We start from the raw sequence: 21,590 nt of genomic DNA, 5'->3' as shown, positions 1-21,590 counted from the left end.
TTGTGATGACATATCAGCCCCTTTCACACAGGAAAACATATTTAAGTTTTTGTTATATTATACACCAAAACTGTCTGAGTTTGATGCAAAAATATCAAAAGAACAAAGCCGAATGAAGATGATATCACTTTACTCCTTCTAGACATCAGGAAATGTTGCTTCACTCCATTTACTTACACCAGGCTGTAAAATCAAACAGGTGCAGGCATTAAAATGCTGACATGGAAGTTAAAAAAAGTGTCATGTCCAAATGCAGAGTACTGAAATTAAAGATAAAAGGTTTATTGCCTTTTCACTATTGTGTCTGACATGCTTATCCGCATACTGAGAGAGGACCGCCCCCTTGTGTTAAAACAAGAAAGGTGCATTAAGCTAAAACTGATCAGTGTTAAGGTCAAGGACACCAGTAAAGGCATATATTTGTTTACAGACTATAAAATTTTTCATTTATAGGCAATAATATATTGGGAAAGCACAACAAATGTAAAACAGCATTATATTGATGACACTGCATTTTACAAATATTCATTACAGTTTGTTCGGGTCAAAACCGTTATACTCAGGTGCTAGTTTGTATCTTTTCACCTCGCCTGCTAATTAATTCAAAACACAAGAGCTAATTAAAAAAAATAATATATAAACCTCTCATGTGTGGTCTGTTTAGTGAACTGCTGGATTATCAACAGACCAAAATCTAAAGAAGATTAAGTGTTAATCCAAGCAGGCACCAGGATTGAACTTTTCCCTGTGTTTCATATGTTAGTTCAGTAGGTTTGATTACTAAAGACTTTGTGTTCCTGTGGTGACATTTGCACCTAAAATGTGGATGTATTCTATTCATAATAAAGGCATAATAATGGTAATATTGACAGAAGCATTTGTTGTTACATACAATAATGGTCATATTAATGATGTCCTTTGCTGTGTGTGAAATCATTCCAGTGAACCGTCTGCAGATTTTTATCTTCCCTCAGACAAAGAGCTGCTCATCCTTCCCTGAGTGGCTGCGTCTCAGCCTTAGACCAGACAGGATCTTCTGGGCTGGTGAGGTAACATTTTTCTCAACAGGAATTGTCTTTGGTGACGAACACAGATGGTGATACTGTCCAGTACTCTGCTTGTTATTGCTCTGATTTATGTTGCGATTTGCTCGACATCCTCCTGCCACCTCTTCAGCAGCCTGCGTTGCACTGGATGCTGTAGAAGGTGAAAGTGTTGCATACGTAGAGTCCAAGCCCAGCATGTACTGCACAACCTCACGGGGGCTTAGTGGGGCATCCATTTTATTCTCTGTGTCAGTAGTCACATGCTGGGGCTCAAGAATGCCCTCATAGTGGATATCTATGTCTCGAGAAAGTCTTTGTGCCCCTGGCTCTGGAGAAGAGCTGCGACTGCTGTCTGCACTTCCTGTGTGGCCCCTTAGTTGAGGCGCAGCCTGTCTGGCTGCACATGCTGGGTTCGAGACTCGGGTTCCTGGATTATGATGTCGGTGATACTTCACAGGCTGTCTGGTGAAACGGTAGTATGGCTGGACTCCTAAATCAGAGGTAGCTTCTCCTACCATCTCACCCTGAGGATCAGTTGATACATCTCTCATAGCCAGGACTGGAGCAGTAGAAGGATAAGCATGTGATTCACAAGGTTAAGCATTTCCAACAGCAGTTATTGATTATAGTGCTTAAAAAAACCCCAAAATCATTCTATATGAAATATAGTGCAACTTGACTTGAAAGCGAGGAGCTTTGAAGCTGCTGTTGTAGCAACAGAGAAGAGAGCCCCTCAGAAACACAGCGAAAGTACAGAAAGCAAAGAATGGTTTGAGCATCAGACTTTTCAAATCCCCAAACTCCAAAAATCTAATTTTGTGTTGTCCAAATTCATACAAAAACTCAAATGTCAAAATGGAAATTCCAAAAGAAATGATCATATTATAATTAAAATCACCCGAATTAATTCATTAATTCCACAAAGACTATCCCTAACAAAACGTACTCAACCGAATTCAGCCACTTTTACTGAATAGCAACATATAAGGAAGTCTTACTTCTAAAGATAACTGGATGGAGTACTCAAAGTGTTTAAAAAAACAGACATTTTAGGTATTCTACACCTACAGAATCTCACGCTTAGAAACACAAGCTACTTTGTAACTGTAAATTAGAACCAACCCCCTGTGTGCAAGAAATTAAGCAAAACACTTGGGAGCTGTTTGGTAATACCTACAAGAGGATTATTTAAGACATGTCCTCAAGTAGCAAAACTACAAGCTGACACAAGAGAGAACTCATTGTACTTGGCAACTGAAAACTTCAACATCTTTAGGTTTCACAGGACATAGACACAGTGGATAAATTAATTTGCTGACCTGCTCTAGTCAGGAGTAACTTCTCTATCACTATGCCCCGCCTACCTGCTCTCTCACTGGCTTCAGCGCTGAGCTGGTCCACTGCCTCATTGGATGAAGACTTGTCAGATATATAACCCTCGCTTGACTCTCTCTTGATTCGATTCTGCTGGAATGACACAAGTTGAGTGGTGGATTACAGACCACATCTAAACCTGCAGCGCTGCATTATTATAGGATTCCTACCGGGGCAATGACTACTTAGGATGAGTCTTTTTTATTTTTATTTTTTTATTAGGTACAAATATAAAAGGGTTTTACTCTCCTAAAGAAAGGTGATATCCTTTTTGTGTTTTGATTCTTTTGATGCAAACCCCACAATTAGGTGAAAAATTAACAGGGAAGAGCTGTGTAAAGCAGAAAGTAAAAGCTAGAAAGACAGTCATGCAGGCCAGAGGGCAGGAGAAATGCAGCAGTTGTGCGTGAGGATCTTGTTAATCCTGATGGAATAAACGTGAGGTTAAGGTGGCAAGTGTTAAGGCTCTTAAAAAACTGGTAAGTGTGTTTACTCTCAGCATGGTGTGAATACTAAGCAACTGCTGCTCATTTATTTTAAACTCAAGTAGATACAAAATGAAGGTGGCTGCTTAAAAGGGAGCAGTTAAAAATTAGCCAGAGATGTTTAAAGCGCACTGAAGCACTTACTTCTACTGAGCGTGGCCGCTCTCTGGAGGTGGTTTCATTTTCTGAGTCGAGATAAGCTACCCCATCCAAGGGGCAGGAACCTCTGGGAGGGGTGTCAGGAAGAGGTGCAGTAGGGGGTGGAGGAGGGGGTGTATCGGATCCCTGCTCCAGGCCGAAAATTTTGTCGTGGTGCGTGATGAGGAACTCAACAAGTACAGCCTGGTAGGTGGTCTCCAACAGGGCAATCATTGACATGTCTGTCGACACTAGAGGGCGCAATAACGTTGGCCCAAAAACAATGCCTAAATTGCTGGGACACATCTTGTTCTCGTAGTTTTCTGAAACCCTGTAAATAAACACATGAGACAAATTCAAGGACAGCTCAAGCAAAATTCGACTTAGAAGTCAGTGGTCCAGTGTAGAAATAAGTAAATGTCATCTATCAGGTTTAGGCCAAGTTAAACTAGAGAGGTCTGTGGTCCCAGAGCATGCTCACCTTTGAAGATGAGATACAAGGTGCTGCAAGGTGCTGTAGCAATATGGAGGAAGTCTGTGTAGTAGCTTTTGCAGGTTGTCAGTGATATCCATTATCTCATTAGGCTCTGGTGACGTCTCCCCATCATTCAGGTGCTGAATTGCTTTTCCCACCGCAACGAAATCATTGTACAGGTCAAAAGTTAGTAAGGGCTCAGGCAGCTGCAAGAGATAATATTGAAAATATTCAGTGAGATATCAGAAAAACTTGCATCTTTTGAATTGTGCAAAAATGAGGTTTATATTTTAATATCTCCTTTACCTCCTTAAAGAAGTGCTTAAGGATAGAGGTGATGTCATGTGGTGAGAGGTCCGAGAGGTCCACTTGCTCTTTTTGTGTTTCAAAGGCATGGCAGAGCTTCTGAATGCGAGGCTTGGACCCACTCACGCGATACACACCCTAACAGAAATGATTATTAGATCACTAATCATACTTGAAAACCAATGTATTTGTACCAGTGTGAGGATAAATAATACCTGGACAGAGAGAGCACGGCTTTCAATCTCAGATGTGCAGCGAATCACTACAAAGGGCACGTCATCTGGCCTGTCACGTGGCAGCAGAGCGAGGTCCACTCCAAACACCGATCCCTTCTTATGCTCACATTCTAGCTGACACACCTCCATACACTTCCTGTGCAAAGCTAGGCCACACTGAATGTGAGATAGAAAAGAGCCAATCTCATTAATAATCTAATGGAAGCCAGTTTTCTGCCCATGTTACAGTATATTCATCAAATGTGTAATCATACCTCTTCACATTCAACCCCACTGACAACAATATAGTTGTCACACTGCTTGCATTTGGCCATTTTGCTTTTCATTTTCTTGAGTCGATGTGATAGTGCAGCTCGCGAAACCTGTGGCACTTTGACTGACTGACTATCATTGTACTCTGGAGGAAGGTGGAGAAGATAGATTTATTTGCCAACCAGGGATCAAATAAAAAAATATACTCTATTAACATATTCTGTTCATGAAAAGAAAAGGAGGTATGAACCTGATTCATCCCGGTCATCTAGATCGTCTGATGACACTGTCAAAGTGGATGCGGTTTTACCCTGCCTCCTAGCTTCAGTTATATATTCCCATAAAGCAAAAAACATAGTTTAAAGAAAATTTTTAAAAGTTCCACAAGTTTTCAAGATGCACTGTACTGTAAATTAAAAGTTAGATACAAAAATGTATGCCTGTGCCTACCAGGGCTGGACAGGGACTCCGAACTGCCTCCGATGCTCTCACTGTCACTATATCCAGTTTTCCCTTAGGTGAACCAACACACAAATATTATTAAAAAGAAAGATTAATTTTTTAATATAAAAAAGTGTAATTAGGTGGAGCCCTTACTGCAATCACTGGATCGTCGCAAAGGACTATCATCTGCCATGAACGAGTCTGGCAGAGTGTTCAGAGTGCTGGTTTTTCTTTTGCTGCTTTAAAGAAAAGAAATTATTGAAACAATTATTTTAATAAGTAAATAGGTAGAATATATCAAATACGTTTTCTATCCTATTTTGTGACAAGGATATACACTCAAATACATCTGTCCCTACTGACACATGTTTATATGTTCACATTTATATTTAAAAACATGCTACATATTTTATCAGCAGTAAAAGAAGCAGCAATAAGTCCTTTTAACGCACCCTTTACCGTGAGGAACATACTCCTGGAAGGTAAATTTTTGGAGAATCTGCTCAGGGCGACGCTTACTGAGAACATACTGCAGATACGGCTCACCAGACTCCTGGGCTCTGCATGTTACCTCCAGGTTGTGATAGCCAAGTGGAACAGGCTCTGCCTGCTGACGCTGGAAGTAGAACAGGTTCACTGTGACCTAATACAGAGAGAAGACATCATGTGGAGTCAAGGAAACAATTTTTAATCAAAAAAAGCGATATAAAATATAAGAGTAGTGTTTTGCTCACAATTTACTTTTCATACCCGCAAAAAGTAAAAGAAAAAAAGAAAAAATATGCAAAGGAATCTTGTAATGTTATAAAACATGGTAGTTTTTATTAAAATCCGTTATACTGTATGATGCAAAACATAAATCACTGATAGGTAGATTATTATTTTCAGGTAAATTTTTGTATTAATCAACAAGCTGATTAATTACTAATAGTTAGACATGTTAACTTCTCTTCAGTCATTAGACTGTTCTTAGGTAATGATCCTGTAAATATATATGCAGCTATCCAAGACAACTTATAATATCAACTATACAATAACACATATTCTATATTTATACCAAAATGAAGTACTGACCTCTTTGAGCACAGTGTCTCCTTGAAAGATGAGCTTACGAATGTGTGAAATGATTCTTTCTTTCACCTTCACTAACTCATCTTGGTGGATCTTTGCATCAGTCACACACTGTTTATATATCAACTCTGCCTCTAACACCTGTGAAGACAGAAAGAAAATCTAAGTGGCTATGCAATCTGTGCGTGTGTTTTCCTCTTTTTGCATAGTCTCATAAGCCATTATTAAGGATACCAAAAAATATTTACTTTTTGTTTGCTGAAACCTTAGACCCTTATTTCTACAGATTATACAGTATTTAGTCTATTAACAGGACACTCACCTTAGTCTGAGCTTCATCCTTAGATTTCCTCCTCTTATCTAGTGTTTTGCTTCCTACTGTGTCATCTGCAGCCTTAGCAGAGACAGCTTTCGCCTTTTCTAGCTCATCACAGCGCTGGAAGTACTGTTGCTTGGCCTTTTTATAAGCTGTCACTGCTTCATTCTGAAAACAAGGAAGGGAGATACACAGAGTGGAAAACACTGTTTATTACTGGCACAAATTTTAGCACAACATACGAGAAAGGAAACATACTGGTTACATCCATAACAGACAAAACAACATATACATGACATACAAACAAGTATACTGTCCACTGTTTATACAATTTATACACAGATACTAATTTTAGATGAACTGAGACAAAAATATGTAATGATTATGACAACAATTTTACTATTTTACTGTTTAATAGATACCAACAAGCTCACTAACGGTGCAATTAACTCTGCTTAACGTCAACCAATACCAGGAGTGATTATTTACTTACCATCCTCCTTTGTTCTCTTGCCCACTGCTCTTTAAATTCTCTGCGCCACTTATCAATCTCATTTCTCTTTGCACTCAAGGCCTTTCAGACAGAGAATCGGTATTTAACACATCTACATCTAAACATCAGAGATGGTTTTACATGATGTGTTTGTGGGCTTCTATACCTGGTAACAGCGACTTTGCAGCAGATCAGAAGTCCTTCTAGCGTTCAGACAATTTTTGATGTCTTGTTCTAGAGCCAGTGTGTAGATGTACTGTAATGGCATCATTTCCTGCATAGACAAGAGCAAAGAAAGAGAAATGCCACAGTCTCCGTTCTAGGTATAAGTATAAGTAACCCATTGTGATGTACTGTAGCAATCATTGGTACAGTTTTTGTCAAGTAGCCAGTAAACCATACCTGTTGGAGTACATTGGTTTTTGCTCCTTCAGCTGTCTTCATTAGACTTTTTGCAAATTCCTGCTCTGCAAAGAAAAGAAAACAAACATTTTTTTTATGTAAAAATAAAAAACACAGGCATGGTACATGAAGGTAAAAAACACGAGTAGAATCCACTGAAATTCTTGCACTATACTGAACATTTCTGGAGCTCCATTTGGACAAACCTGGTGACATTACCTATCTTCTGTGTCTCTTCACAAGTCTGGCATTTGATGAATAGCCTATGCAGCACCCACAGAATAACTAGAACTTGTAGTGTGGTCAACTCTAACCTGTGTCTATTTTGAAGTTAAAAGAGGAATTAATTTGGTTAAAAATACCTGTGGTTCTTATTTTGCATCAGTTCAAGAACTGCAACAGGAAATGAACCAAGCTGATGTCAGTATGATCTCACTCACACTGTGCAAGTACTGATACAAACACTAAGTCAACAGCAGTTTGTGATCTGACTGCTCTCTTTGAGCAATGGGCTCTATACTGTTAGCAAACTCAATGTGTTGCTTTGCTGTGTAATCACTAGTTTGGGGCTGAGCTTCACCCAGCATTACTCATGTGTTACCATTGCCCAACTGATCTCCTTACACACTTGAGGTTGGTAACTGTTGCTCTGCGTTTAGAATGATACCACCAGCATCAGGTAGTGATGTCAAAGTATATTGACATCACTACCTGAATTCATAGGATCTGAAAAGGCTCACAGAAGAGGAATCGCTGTGTACTCCAAAGGCATGAAGAGTCTTTTATTGCCCTCCTCTTTTCAGCTAATCTGCTCTTTAATCCTTTCTGTTTGTGTGTAGCGTGCAGTTCTTTGGAATGACTGCATAAACTCACATCCTCTTTAACAGAAATAATCCAGGCAGGTGATGAAAATTACTCGATGGTACTCCAGCTAATACTAAAAATGCATGTATTATGATTTTTCTTTCTTAATGGGTAATACAAAGCAGCATTCCGATCTTCAGTGTGCACCTCTTCTCCTTTACAGGGTGACTACTGCAGCACTTTTTCAAATTTTATTATATCAAAGCAAACAAACAAAAGAAACCCATTTGCTCTAACTCTAGATGAAAATACTAGGGCACATTCACTTATACCTAACCTACTTGCATGAAATGATCATTTACTAACACTTTAAACCAATTAATGTTGGTACTACTCTAAGACTACTGACTTCATAGTGGATCAGAATTATTTTCATTCATATTGTACATATTATGGCTTTGCATTTTGTAAGAAATCCAACTATTCTTGTTTCTGTGTGCGGTTTCTATTCAAATATGCCATCTACGATAAGACAAAAAATTTGCATGTTACACTACTATTTCCTTTACTCAGCTGTGTATTTACCCAAGCTGATTCTCTTCTCCATCCAGGCAAGAAGGTCTTTGGCATATCGGCACCACAACTTGGCGTACTGCAGCGCCGTCTCCACTCCATCCTCACAGCGACATAGGGCCAGGTCTGCTTCTTGGACTGTGAGGGAGTACATCAGCATAATGATAGGCTCTTTACACTTCAAGGTGTACCCAGGAATCACACTGTAATAGCACCTAATATCCCCTTTTCTCAAGAAAACATTTAGTCTGTCCTTAAGTGATATTAATGGTCCCAGACTATATCTGACAACATAAAGAGGTTTAAAAATCAAATACCAGTTTAAAAAAAAGATATACACACACCCAAAACAGGAAATAATGGCTGGATATGACAAGTCATAGCTGCTCCTCAGAGTAAAGGTCCTGCAGTTTCCAGAAGGTGAGAGCAAACTCTAGCATGTATACTGAAATATACATTAGTTTGTCGGTAAAAAAACAAAGAAAAAAACCCTCTTAAATTAGTCCTATGTCTCACAGTTGACAGAAAAAGGATGTAACTAGAGAGAGGACAACCCCAAAACAAACTGCTTTAGCTAAATAACTTCCCTCCTCTCTCCTCTTCCCTTTTGCCTGGCCCCTCCCTCTCACACCTGTTCACTCGTAGTCAGCTACCGACACAAGCCATGTTGTGAGAGCACATAACAGCACACTAGCATGTTGTTATAGCGCTACTGTGGTCACCAAGGCAGGGCGTTAATACGATAACCACTCTTCTTCCTCTGTGAGTCACACTAGTGCAGGGTGGATGATGTATCTGTGACAGTCACATGGTCTAACAAAAGCTCCCTACATTACTTTCTCAATGTGTTCCACTTCCAGCACAACTTTTGCATATAAATGCAATAATTTTTTTCTTTTAACCAAAGCTGATGCATTTCAGCAACTTTCACTTCTTCTAGCGGTCCATTGTGCAGTGCTTTAAAACATGCAAGCATGTTATGCCAGAGAGAAAGAGATGCAGATTTTATACTGCCCTTCCCCTTCAGATAGCTGCCAAATCCAGTTAGAGTGGTAGGAAAAAAAAAATCCAACCAGACTTTCTTCTGCCATCATGCACAGCCCACAAAATAGAACATGCAATTCCAGAGATATGTTAGGTTTTGTGCTATGGGTGACCTCTCTTAGCCTTTCCTCTCTAGGGAGAGCTCTGAGCACTTTCAGAAATCAGTCCTTTGGAGTTCAAGCACTTGGAATAAGGATTATTCCAGTCAAGTCCAGATTGCAGAGTGACAGGGTTTAGAGGAGCATTGAATCAGGTTTATCTCCTGGCATGTGAGAGAGCAAGCGTGCTAAGGTGGTGTGGGGGAGGTGTTCTTGAGAAGAGCTTCTATGCCCCAAGAATACATTTGACATTGCTGACCATCCAAGTTTAACACAGTGTGCCTCTGTAATATCTTATCTTACCATGTGCCTATAATTTGAGTCAAACTGAAGTTTGTGCACTTAGCCCAAAGTCCCACTGTAGACTATGAGTAAGTCTGGTACATTTATCCATCTGACTTGTATTTATGCCATAGACCATGTAACAGGAGATTTCTGTAACTCTCTTTTTTCCACTAGAGTCTAATGTAAAAACTGAGAGCAGCTGTCCCCTGCTTTAATCCTCTCTCTTTAGCCTAATCTTGTTACAGAGGGATGGTTACACCTCACAGCTGATTATAAGACAATAAATAAATGTTGAAGAAGAGTATTTGTAAAGTGTCACAGACAGTAGCTCCTGCTACATCTAATGATCAGATGGGATGAAGGATAGTATCCTGTCAGTCCCAGGAAGGTTAGTGCTAGGTTAAGCAGGTGACTGAACCACTTCAGCAACAGGTTCACAGTGTAAAGGAATGTCACATTGAGACCAGCTGTTTATAACAGCTAACGTTATTCGCTGACCCTGACCAGAGAGCATGCAGACAATAACACACTCATTTGGGCTTTTTCATCCCTTCTGTCACACAAACCATACCTGTCTGAGTTCCATCCACGTCATTGGGTTCGGCACATATCTGTGGACAAAGTGCATCTTCAAACTGGTGGAACTCTACAACTCTATCAAAGCACATCTAATCTTCTAAAAACAAACCATCAGCAGTGGAGACAGTAGATTTGAAAACTGAACCTGAGCTAAACTTTAGCATAAACAACAGCATAAATGACAGGCCTTTCATTAAATAGGTCATTCACTACATTCAAAGGGTATTTATTTCTTACAGTCGCGTCATGTTGCTCTGTGGTCTCTGCAGTTTCTACAGAGATAGGTTCTGAGATGGACTGGGAGTCAATCTCTGCTAGCAGATCATCCCCTGAGCTGAGCACAGAAAGAATGTATAAGGAGAGAAACATATTTGTCAAGGAATATGCCAGCCAGCATATGTCACCGAGCCTTTTAGTACCATAAATAAGCCCCTTAAGAACCTTTCAAGGTCCAGTTCATGTATTTCTATTATTTTAACTATATTCACCACTGCACCTTTGCTTTAGAGAAATGTTATAAACAGTTTCCAGTCAGTGCTTCTCATAAAATCTGAGTCACAATCAGGATAGAGTAAACCAGACATGGCAATGCTAATATAGAAAGTTATTAAACCTTTAGTTAAAAGCTTGAGCTAGATAAATATACCGACAGATCATACATAACTGAGTTCATGTTGATGGATTATTAAATGATAAAATCCTAAAATATAAATTAATAATTCCATCCTCAAGAGCTTTTTATCATTATCCATCTCTAGACCATTTGAAATACCAATTCACTAACCACAGTTTTTACTTAGCACCCGAGTGATGCAGGAGAAAAGGGTTGCACAAGGTAATACTTACGAAGAGATGAAAGATAAATCAAGATTATCAAAATCTCGGAAGATCTCACTGTATCGCTTTGTTTCAGATTTATTCACTCGTTTCACATCTGAAATGAGAAATGTAAAAGCTAAGATAGATACAAACTTTACATTGTATTTATGTTACATAGAGTAAATGGTGATCCTGACATGTGAACCCTTCCCCCACCCCGCAAAAGCACAAACTATACAGAAATGCATATTATACCACAGTATCAAAGCTAGTTCATCAAGTATATGCCAACATTTGGTAGCTTGCAAACACACAGTAAAATAGATGAACTGAAAAAAGGATCCAGTTCAAAAAAATAATCAAACTTAGCTTCTCATAAAATCCTATCTGACAGCATTTGCACTTAATGGGAACTAAAACTGACACATTTTGCTGCTTAAACTTTTGTGCTTTTGTGCAACACTTTGACCGTTTATAACCCTCTGACATAGCAAAAGGTTAAAAACTGATAATTCACAATAGGTGTAACAAATGTAAAAAGAAATCACTCGCTCAGAGATGCCTCCATTTTGGTCAACCACATCCTGCTTGCAGTTTGTGTCACGTCCCATCGTGTACATAGAGTCCTTGTTTTTCACACCACCAGTGTTTCAGCTCAAGAATAAGAGCTGACAGGAAAGTAAGATGTTTCAGCAAAATTTGAACACAGTTTTCCAGTGTAGTTGCACTTAACTCTGATAGTTGTGTTTGCTGTTTACCCGCAACATTTGCAAAAGCTACTTGCATTAATTGAGGCTACACTGCAACAAGCTTCTGAATAGAAACTTTCAAGCAAAGAAACATTTCTAATTTCTAGTGTGTCAAATGACACAAAAGTCTCCAAAACATTAGTTTTAAAACAAGTTGACAGTCTTGGCTTTTTGGAAGGAGTAGGCTAGTTCTGCTGAATAAAAATACAGAAGTTAAACAAAAAGACAGAACAAGAACCTTTAAAAAAGAGTTCAGGAAGTTCACCAAGAAGGAGGATGCCGCACAGCAGCAGAAATCTTCTGACAGACTCATTAACAAAGGCACTTTATGCATGCAGTGTCTGCATGCACCCACATGAATACCCATGTCATAATGGCGCTACACTGCTTTGAGTAGGTTTCCAGTAACACAAACCAAAATAATATTCGGCAATTAAAAAGTTTGGGGTTTCTTCAAATGAAGAAGAATGTGTATCAATAGCAAAACGTTTAGAAAGAAAGAAAAAACAGATTTAAGTTTCATTTAAGCATGGGCAAGTTGATATTTAGAGTAAAGGGCACAATTTACTCAAAATGACCACATATCATATATCTTATTTGTGCTCACCTGTGCCTTGAGTAGAATCCTTGTTTTCCACTAAATCTTCTTCCATTTCTGCGCTATTTCCACAGCAGGCAGACCCTACCAACACCTCTCACACATTATCTCGCATCAGGGTCAAACTACAATACACAGTAAAACACGTTGTATTTGAAGTGGTAGGAAATCAGGACTGTAGTTTAAACACAGCGATATAAAGTTGAGCCCCAAGCGCGCTGATATGCAAGTTCTTAAAATGATCTTCCTCTGGTAGAGTGAAGGTTGGCCAATGTTTTCACCATCAAGGGGAAGAGGAAGTGTATCTTACAGTCACTGGAGGCCCCACCTACATTGTCTAACCATATATAGTGAAAAGGTACCACTGTGATAAATTTGTATTGTCGTAGTAAGGAAGATTGTTCCTTAAATATTGGCATGTACCGCTGTAATGTAACAATTACACTTCAGAAAACATATCTTGGTTAAAACCACCTTGGTTAAAAATTAGTATATACTAAACACAGTTGTTAATATATATAATAAGTTATTTAAAAAACATTATTTCACTGTCATGTAAGCTACCTTATTCAGCCTAATTTGGACCCTTTTAAATCATATCTATTGGGGTTCTGGACACCGGATACAGTGCAGCTGAACTTGCTACAGCATGATTCAGACCAAAATATACTGCAAAATGAGGTCCATCTGCAGGTGTGATAAAAACCTCAATGAGAAAGTCGGTTGCGTGACATGCCAAGAATAATCAGCTAAAAAGTTCAATTCTACATGTAATCAGCAGCTTGGGTACTCTGTGTTTTTCAGTGACTATGATGAATGAAATGGTAAAGGGAAAATCTACATTCAGGTCACAGTCTACAATGTGTGAATGACTTCACAGTAAAATGTTACTGTGCCAGAGGCTACACAGTAACACACAATTTTCCATTAGTCACAATATACAGACGTCATAATTTGTATTTGGACAGTCAACATTAACTAAAAAAAATGGTTACTCCAACAGAACAGTAAGCATATAATGACAGAAGTTGAACCTGTTAAAAAGAAAACATTTTATTTTTTGTTGGCACAAGCACCACTAACATTTTTGTGCACACTTAGTGAGTGAATAACTCCCATCAGTACTCAACAGAAACTGGCTTCATCAGAGATCTGTGTATGTGATGAGGGAAACCATGACACAATAAATATACTGTGAGAAATATGATGATCTACACTTATCTTATGTAATGACAATTCATAAAGTCTACCACAATCAAAATGCTCAACATTCACACTGAACTGATCTGAGATGGAACAGCAATACAGCTCTTTTCCACCGATGCAGCGCTGGTGCTTAATCCAGAACCTGTTTCATATAATTTCTGCCAAAAAGGACAAATGCATTCACAACACCACAAAACTAATGGGCCCAAAATCAGAACAATCAGTGGCAACCACAAAAATTTCACAGGTAATTTAAAGATGCAGCCCACAGTGGTGCGTCTCTGCGCCATAACTTTATGGACATGGAAAATACCTCAAAGTCTGCTACATAAATGTGAGCTCTTTCTAAAAATCCAAAAACTAAAGCAGAACTTGCACAGGTACCAGCACCGCATCTGTGGGAGAGAGGTAATAAAGTGGCTGATGTGCATTTGGATGTGGGCAAGTTGAAACATCAGTGTGTTTGGTGGCTTGTCTCACTTCTATTTGTATCAAGAGGTGGTTGGTGGAACTACAAGAGTAAAAAAAACAAACAAACAAAAAAAAAAAACAGCACAAAACAAAACAAAAATTTAAACAAAACAGCAACAAACGGTACTGGTAGTAAATCTGCCTCAGTATTTCTGCAAATTAAATTATTTGGTTCTGAATTTTGTCACTATGATAGAAATTTGCTACAGGGTTCTATTGTACCGTCCAATGACCAACTAAAAACATTATATAAAAGCACTGTTATAAAATTTAACAAAAACAAACAAAAAGATTCAAAATGCCAAAAGTTCATAGGTTTTGCATAGGTTGATTTAAGATGTCTTTATTTTGCTCTGTGGTGCAGATTTGTTGTTGTTGTAGCCAAATTCATTCATTTCTCAAGGCTACAAAACAAAGTCTAATCTCAAATTAGCACCACTGAAATGCAGCAGTCCAGTTTCGTTCTTTACCAGTACACATTATTTCTGTATGACAGAGAGTAGGTGGGAACTGCAAATGCCATTCCAAATGGCAAGTCTAGTGCCTTTATAAAGTAAAAACCACAAGCTGACGACAGCAGAAAACATGACATGCATGATCCCTTTTTAACTTTTCACTTCTGATAATTTAAACTTCTCCATTTTCTTTAATACCACATCTGTTCTGATGCAAAATCAAAGTCATCAAAGATTAAACATGATTAAAAAACTAATGTGGTGCGTTTTATGGACCTTTTTTATTTTTCCAAGGCTCTTGGTGACTTGCTCTCATAGCTCATCCCGTGCTGTACTGTCCAAAGGGGACTGGAGCACATCTGAGTTCTGGGCTTCTGTGCTGATCTCAGCCTGCTCATGACTTTTTCCTGAGCGTGCTCTGTCCCAGTCTGTGCGGATTTTTTCATTGTCCCACACAGTGGAGGTCTCAGTGTCACTGATGTATCCTGGGTCGCCCGTATAGTGAGTTGGATACACGAGGAGAGGCTCTGCGGAAAATGCCAGCAGGTCCCTGGTTTCAAACTGTTCCATATAATCAGATCTGGAGAGTAGGAAAGGTCAAGAAAGAAAGATAAGACTCCTGAATAGAAATGCAGTGCACTGAAAAACTCTTTAGAAATGTTGTTTCTAGTGTTTAGTGTTAGTTTTCTTAGTATTTTTTTTTTTATGTCTGAGACTCATCTTAATACGGATTCAGTTTTAGTTCTCATCAGATGAGATCTGGTGTATTTTACTTCTATGACTGTTCCTTAAAATATCTCTAAAAGGTGACTCAAGTCTCTGTGTCATAAGTTGAATTCAGATTGTGCCCAGATGTACAAAATATAACTGTGTCAAGGTTCAAATTTAGGAGTCAGCACTGATAATGGAATAAGTTGAGAGACTTTTGACTGCTGAGAAAATACAAACTGAATACATTTTAAGATAAATCTGAAATGTTGAACTTTTGCACTCTTAAGACTACCTATAAATGTTTGAAATGCATGATATATTATGTGTGTGTGTGTGTGTGTGTGTGTGTGTGTACGGTCTTGTGTTTGCTGGTGTTAACACTTACACAGGGTGTTTATTGTACATGATAGGAAGAAACTCATCCACTGGCAAAATCCTCTTTAATGGTTCTGCTTTTAAAAGCTTCTGGGCACCCTGTAATGATATCATATATCCTAGTGTCCAATATGAATAGTCTGCCTCCACCAAGTTGTGTATATTTGGCACTGCTTTCTCCGGGTGAGCCACTTGCATTCTCTTTCGACCAATATAACTAAAAGAAGAAAAAAAACCACAGAAAGACAAGTTGATAAGAATTTGCAAACTCTGTGGGAATGAGAAAAAATATTATGAAGGAAGTAAAAACATACATGAGATCCCAATCCAGACCTTCACGGTCCACCTCACTCATTAAGTTCATCAAGCGACGTTTGAAGAACACCTCAAAGCGCATGTCATCTTCGATCACTAAAGATGTGTGGAGACTTCGTTCCACAATCTAAGGCCAGAGAAATCTTTAAGTCACACATCCGTCTGGTTTGGAAATATTCAAATTCCTGGCTTCAGGAGTTTACCTCTTTCCAGATGTTATAGTGGGAAAGAAAGCATCCCAGCTCTCCCTTTGTTAGTGGACGACCATGATAAGGGTCACTGTATCCAGGAAGCATATGGATGCCCAAAGCATGAATTTCACTGACATTCATTGCTCTGAAATAGAGAGAGAAGTAGAAATGTGACAAAATGACAATAAAGATGGGCCAGTCAGTGGTAGTTACTAATTAGTAAATAAGTGGAACGCATCACTTACTTTCCATCCACGGCATTAACAACTTTACAAGCAATCTCCTGCTCATGCAGTGCCCTCAGCATACGTTCTCTGCGGTCAGTCCGCCTCTGCAAGTTTATCATGAACACCTACACAAAGGTAAACAGTGGAACCAATCAATGTAATTATAGATTTCAACAGCAGGCAGAGAATTTCAGCAAAGAAACAGAAAGTTGGCCATTTTTGCAGATTCCATCTTCACATCACTCCTTACCTCATCAAAGCCCATTTTGTCAGGTTGTTTTCTAGGAACACTTATGTATTTGGATGGCATCACTGGGGCATTTCGCACTACACAGTCAGAGGGAAGATGGATGCAGAAATGGTATAAATGATATTTAGAAACTCATGCTGAAAGTTACCATTAGATGAAGCAGAAGAGAGTAGAATTAAGACTTAAATAAGCCAGTGGAAAAGAGTGAGGGGGTTGCAAAAGTAAAGCTCTCAGCCACTCACCATTGACTTCTAACACGGTGTGTAAGAAGCTGTCCACTTCATCTTGCAAAGTATTGTGGGAACGTAGTGGCACAGGGAAGTATCCATAGGTCTCCTTGTTACATACAAACATTTGAACCTCTGTAGAGAACACAGAATAGGAAAACTTAATCTGAAGCTACATTATTTATGATAAAAAAAGGTTACACCCAAACAATTAGACTTTAAGTTGGATAATATCAAATTACCTGCCATCCTAGCAGAGTAAGCAAACACAATAATGTCATCAAATGCCCAGCTGTATTCTGGGTGTGGTGGGTGAAACGCTAGCTGCCTGGAGGCCTCTTTCCTGAGGTCTATTAGGAACGTGGAGTGTACCATAGGAACGGCAAAACAGCCCTTTCGTATCTGCTTCCTAAGGGGTATGTAGGCAGGCGTCCTCTTATAATAACCCTGGAGAATGAGAGTTGTTAGGCTGTTTATTACAGAGATTATTGAAACTTTCTGACATACACAAAGGGGTTTTCTCAGTGATCATGACAGTACCTGGGAAGTCATTCCACACCAAAAATTTGAGTAGGCTGCACGAGAGTCAAGCATCGGAGCGATGATAGTCTTATTCTGTTTCATCAGCCCCCGGAGCACATTTGAATTGGTGAGGAGGTTGTCACAATCTGCCAGCTGCACAAGGAGCATAAGAAAAACGGCTAGTGTATGAACAGCACACTGTACACAAAACTCTTGAGAAGAAATGCTGAACAGCTCACGAAGGATAAATGGGGTAACTAAAACTGAGTGATCTCTGACCAGCAGTATATATACAACAATTCTGTTTTTAAGAGAGAAAGTTTAGATGTAAGATTAAAAGCACAAAATTATTGCAATTTTGGATAGACTTCACTTCAAAATTATACCCTGCTGAAACAAGACAATGTGGGCCAGGCTGGGGAATACAAATAGAAATGTGCATTTAAGATTTAAGTGTCCAGATGAACTAGACTGAAAGATGAACTTTAACCATAAGAAACAGAACATAACTGGGAAAGGTTTTAACAGTCTGTCTCCCTCTTAAATTACAGTTGTGGTGGCATTTTGGGCCCAATTCTGTACTTTTTCTTCGGCTTTTATTACTGAATGTTAAAAATAATGTGGCCCAGTGTTTATAATCAACATTTTGAGTGTAATTCTGCTTCCTTTTGTAACTGTAAAGAGTAGTTTTATTTACCTACCATAAAATAGTCTGCCCACATCTCACGAGCAGACTCCAGCGCTGCTTGCCGAAGCTTCATAACATGCTCATAACGAGGATCTGTCCAGTCCTTTGGACCTTCCTCCTCTTCATAATTTCTACACAAAATATTTCAGTATTAATTAAACTGATTTCGTGTGATGTCTGACTCAATTTCCTGTGAGCTATTTGAGCACTATACAATTCCATCTTTAAAATAACAAACCTGGGCTCCTCTTTTGGCCTCCACTCTACATAATGGTAGAGCTTCTGTACTTTTACAAGCCAGTCATGCAGAATGGCTGTGGTGTTGTCCTCATTATGATCGGTTGCTACCCTGTCAATGCAGTAAAAATGTAAATTATGAGAATTAAGTGCATTCATCAAGAACCTAGGTAAAAGGAGGAAAACTGTAACAACGAGAAGAAAATTGTAACAGTGGTTGACTGTAGCCAGCGGTGCCAAACTGAGTTCTCTTTGAGGCATGAGTGAAAGACAAAACCAAGGTTCAAATAACAATAGCCCTGTGTTCACTTTTTGTAAATGCATTATGTACAAGCTGCGGGAAGTGACACAAGTGTAAAGGACACCTGCTTCAGAAAAACACACAGCAATAAAAACACCCCCTATAAAAAACCCCAAAACAAAACAAAACAAAAAACTTTAGGTCAGCATTGATAAGTTATGTATAAAGGAAATGTGAAAAAACGATAACAGTACGGAAACTACTTTACAGAAGTGAAACCTCTGTTTGCAACAGACAGAGAAGGAAATTGTTTAAAGTGACTTAGGCTATGCGTGAGGCAAATGAACCCAAGTTAGACTGCCTGCATGTTTGATCTAATTCTACATGAGGATGAAAAGCCTAGAAATGATACTCCAGAATAACCCAATACCCGCAGGATTCATTTCTTGGCCATGTAGGCCAACATGGTTTGCTGCTCCCAGACACCTGCTTTACAGCCAGCTGTGCTTGTATTCTGGCCCTGGGTTTGCACTAGAACAGATTTTCATGAAAATTCCCCATGGATCTGTGTAAACACTGCAGCTCCTTGCTAAAACACTTTTTTTCAGTCACTCCAGCTGTCTGTCTTTCCTATTTCCCTTTCGTGCTCAGATAAAATAAGTGCTTATTAAAGAACACTGTTTAGACCTATGTCGCTTTTGTACTGTAAACATACATTTAGGAGCGGTGTGCCACTTCCACATCAGCTATTATTTCTGTAGCGGTGTAGGAATGCTGGCATAAGACACCAAAGATTTCAATTACAGCTGCAAAATGTGTGCAGCGTATAGTGTTTATAAGATCACACAGTTGTTTGGTTTTTCCAGATGTAATTTAATGTGTGTCAAACAACCCTGTCCTTACCGCCAACATATTTACACAAGACTTTACAAACTACCAAACAAAAAAAGGAATTTAAGACACTCTTACTCCTGCACAAGGTGAAACTTGCTCATCAAGATAGCGAATGAAGACCACGCCTCTCCGAGCCCACCAGGTAGTCATTCAAACTGCTTGAGGATACAAGTGCAGGTGGGCTGTTCAAGCATGTTGATTAAGTATAGGGTGAAAAATAGCTTTCCTTCACTTACTTGACTGACAGATGACTAAGGAGCTTGGGAAGTCATAATTTCTGGAGAGGGTGCAAAGATGTTAGGTCTAAAATGTGGTCTACATAAACATGTTTAATGAACCATCAAGACTGCATGAGAGAACTGAGTTTAAGCCTCCATAATCATTTATCACGGAGAGTCATTATCTAAGGTTGGCCTTTACCTAGGAGAAGCTTAATAATCAAAATGCACCATATCGTTTCTTCTTACTTAGCACTTCATTGTATTGTAATCAATAAATTGTCTAGAATGTCCTTATTAGGTGATTTGTTTAACACATAATAATGTCAGAAAAACACTTCACAAACAGGGATTAGTCTTGCCAGATGCATATCTCTGTTTAACTTCCAGTCAGGAAGAGGAGAAGATATAGGCTTTGGCACATGAAGACTGGAATGAGCTTAAAGCTGAAGATATGTTATAAATTAAACGAAAAACGTGAAACTTTAAACCCTGAGGTGATGGGATTTGATAGCTATAATGTGCTGGTTTGACCTCACTTGTCCTCTTTCTCTTGAGATGTAAAATTTCGCGACGGAAGGTGCCTCTTACTAACAGACTACATGGGTCAGGTAATTTTCATGGTGCTAATCCAGTCTCAGTTGCACATGGCAGACACTTGTTTTGCGTTTATTGTTAATGTATCAGCCATCGGTATGCTTGTGGAGCACTGTGTCAGAGCTTGTATCTTAGATCACACACAACACACAGCTCCCCTCGTGGTCAAAGCCGTCGTTCACTCCCATCCACGTATACAGATCAATACGACGCACAACTGTCCTGATGAGCAGATGTGCTCACTTTTGTCCCCTACCCTGACTACAAAATATTGCCTATTTCTTTTTATATTCTTGGTTTGTACTCATGCATTTGTTCGTTCGTGTAATTATGCTTGAGTTTTTCATATTTTCTTTTGCTGATTTTTCAAAGACGGAATGATCTCTGCGCAACACTTCGGTTATTTCCAAAGCCATTTTGTTACCCCCGACAATCTCTGCGGGTCCACCCCTTTTCTTTCCCTTTCCTGCAATTCATCTAATCGATCAGAAAAGTATCCTTCGGTACTTATTTTTCAGTAAGAAACCTGTGGCAAAAACAAGAATTACTTTCACTTTTTACTGCCTAACAGCCTGCAAAATCTAACATTTCCCAGTAACAACTTACCACAGTGCCATACGGTCCTTCGGGTAGTTGAGGCGCTCAATAGTACCCAGGAAATACGGCAATGAGTGCTCGGAGTTTCTGCAAATGAGGGCAAGAAGAACCCGGGGTGCGAGGAGTGAAGATTCGGGGTTCCAGCGCTCCTCCGCAAAATATCCCCGGACAGGACTGCAGCAGGACAGGAGCAGGAGGAGCAGGGCGTCGTTGAGGCCAGCGAGCCTGGGCATCGCGATAGCAAATTATGGAATAGAATAATGATAATTTATAAGTGGACTGTGGCTCGTCGGGGGCTATAGAGAAATGTCTCTTGACTTTCTGCCGTCATCACAGATAGGGAAAGTCTGTGCTACAGTCCCTGATGTAAAAGCAGTGCGAGGTTAATCTCTAAAGGGGTGGGATCTGTTTGGATGTTAAAGGGGGTGGACTAATACAGGCCCTGCAGCACAGGAAACACCGAGGGCAAATGCCCAATTCGAATGAATGGATTTTTCTTTAAAAAAAAAAGAAAAAGAAAATAAGAAGATATTTTTAAATACATACGTTAACCTGTGTGTCTTTTAATCAAAATTGTATTC

At 39.2% G+C, this 21,590-nt stretch overlaps 2 protein-coding genes across 8 annotated transcripts; both read right to left on the bottom strand.

The window, feature by feature from the left end:
- Nucleotides 1-113: 113 nt before the first annotated feature.
- On the bottom strand, nucleotides 114-12,812 carry gmip (GEM interacting protein). Of its 7 annotated transcripts, none has more exons than XM_063472043.1 (21): nucleotides 12,597-12,812; nucleotides 11,268-11,355; nucleotides 10,659-10,755; nucleotides 10,414-10,453; nucleotides 8,428-8,553; nucleotides 7,039-7,103; nucleotides 6,803-6,910; nucleotides 6,637-6,717; nucleotides 6,150-6,311; nucleotides 5,831-5,968; nucleotides 5,209-5,399; nucleotides 4,910-4,995; nucleotides 4,763-4,825; nucleotides 4,563-4,634; nucleotides 4,315-4,457; nucleotides 4,040-4,216; nucleotides 3,825-3,962; nucleotides 3,525-3,724; nucleotides 3,050-3,374; nucleotides 2,411-2,513; nucleotides 114-1,605 (listed from the first exon to the last, which is right to left on the bottom strand). In XM_063472043.1, exons 1-21 carry the CDS (start codon nucleotides 12,640-12,642, stop codon nucleotides 971-973), a joined length of 3,084 nt encoding a protein of 1,027 aa, XP_063328113.1. In that variant the 5' UTR covers nucleotides 12,643-12,812; the 3' UTR covers nucleotides 114-970. The 7 variants fall into 7 exon arrangements, with proteins under 7 accessions (XP_063328113.1, XP_063328115.1, XP_063328114.1 ...); XM_063472045.1 differs by having other exon boundaries at nucleotides 2,411-2,510; XM_063472044.1 differs by having other exon boundaries at nucleotides 4,910-4,992.
- Nucleotides 12,813-13,626: 814 nt separating this feature from the next.
- On the bottom strand, nucleotides 13,627-21,404 carry colgalt1a (collagen beta(1-O)galactosyltransferase 1a). Its single transcript, XM_063472059.1, has 12 exons — nucleotides 21,019-21,404; nucleotides 18,464-18,574; nucleotides 18,239-18,356; nucleotides 17,556-17,690; nucleotides 17,258-17,462; nucleotides 17,031-17,150; nucleotides 16,789-16,865; nucleotides 16,557-16,663; nucleotides 16,324-16,456; nucleotides 16,120-16,247; nucleotides 15,816-16,022; nucleotides 13,627-15,299 (listed from the first exon to the last, which is right to left on the bottom strand). Exons 1-12 carry the CDS (start codon nucleotides 21,240-21,242, stop codon nucleotides 15,032-15,034), a joined length of 1,833 nt encoding a protein of 610 aa, XP_063328129.1. The 5' UTR covers nucleotides 21,243-21,404; the 3' UTR covers nucleotides 13,627-15,031.
- Nucleotides 21,405-21,590: the final 186 nt, after the last annotated feature.

The sequence above is a fragment of the Pelmatolapia mariae genome, linkage group LG4 (genome assembly GCF_036321145.2).
Source record: "Pelmatolapia mariae isolate MD_Pm_ZW linkage group LG4, Pm_UMD_F_2, whole genome shotgun sequence".
Taxonomy (NCBI): domain Eukaryota; kingdom Metazoa; phylum Chordata; class Actinopteri; order Cichliformes; family Cichlidae; genus Pelmatolapia; species Pelmatolapia mariae.
This window is presented reverse-complemented; position numbering and strand designations above follow the sequence as displayed.

What these genes read in the sequence shown, in the direction of transcription:
- gmip (XM_063472043.1), bottom strand. Translation starts at nt 12,642, where the DNA reads ATGGAAGAAGATTTAGTGGAAAACAAGGATTCTACTCAAGGCACAG. An exon ending in GGAGAAGAGAATCAGCTTGG is followed by an intron (nt 7,104 to 8,427) that starts GTAAATACACAG and finishes TTTTCTTTGCAG; the next exon opens with AGCAGGAATTTGCAAAAAGT. An exon ending in TGAAGCCAGTGAGAGAGCAG is followed by an intron (nt 1,606 to 2,410) that starts GTAGGCGGGGCA and finishes CTACTGCTCCAG; the next exon opens with TCCTGGCTATGAGAGATGTA.
- colgalt1a (XM_063472059.1), bottom strand. Translation starts at nt 21,242, where the DNA reads ATGCCCAGGCTCGCTGGCCTCAACGACGCCCTGCTCCTCCTGCTCCTG. An exon ending in AAGGACCGTATGGCACTGTG is followed by an intron (nt 18,575 to 21,018) that starts GTAAGTTGTTAC and finishes CTGCATTGACAG; the next exon opens with GGTAGCAACCGATCATAATG. An exon ending in CACCGTGTTAGAAGTCAATG is followed by an intron (nt 16,866 to 17,030) that starts GTGAGTGGCTGA and finishes CTGACTGTGTAG; the next exon opens with TGCGAAATGCCCCAGTGATG.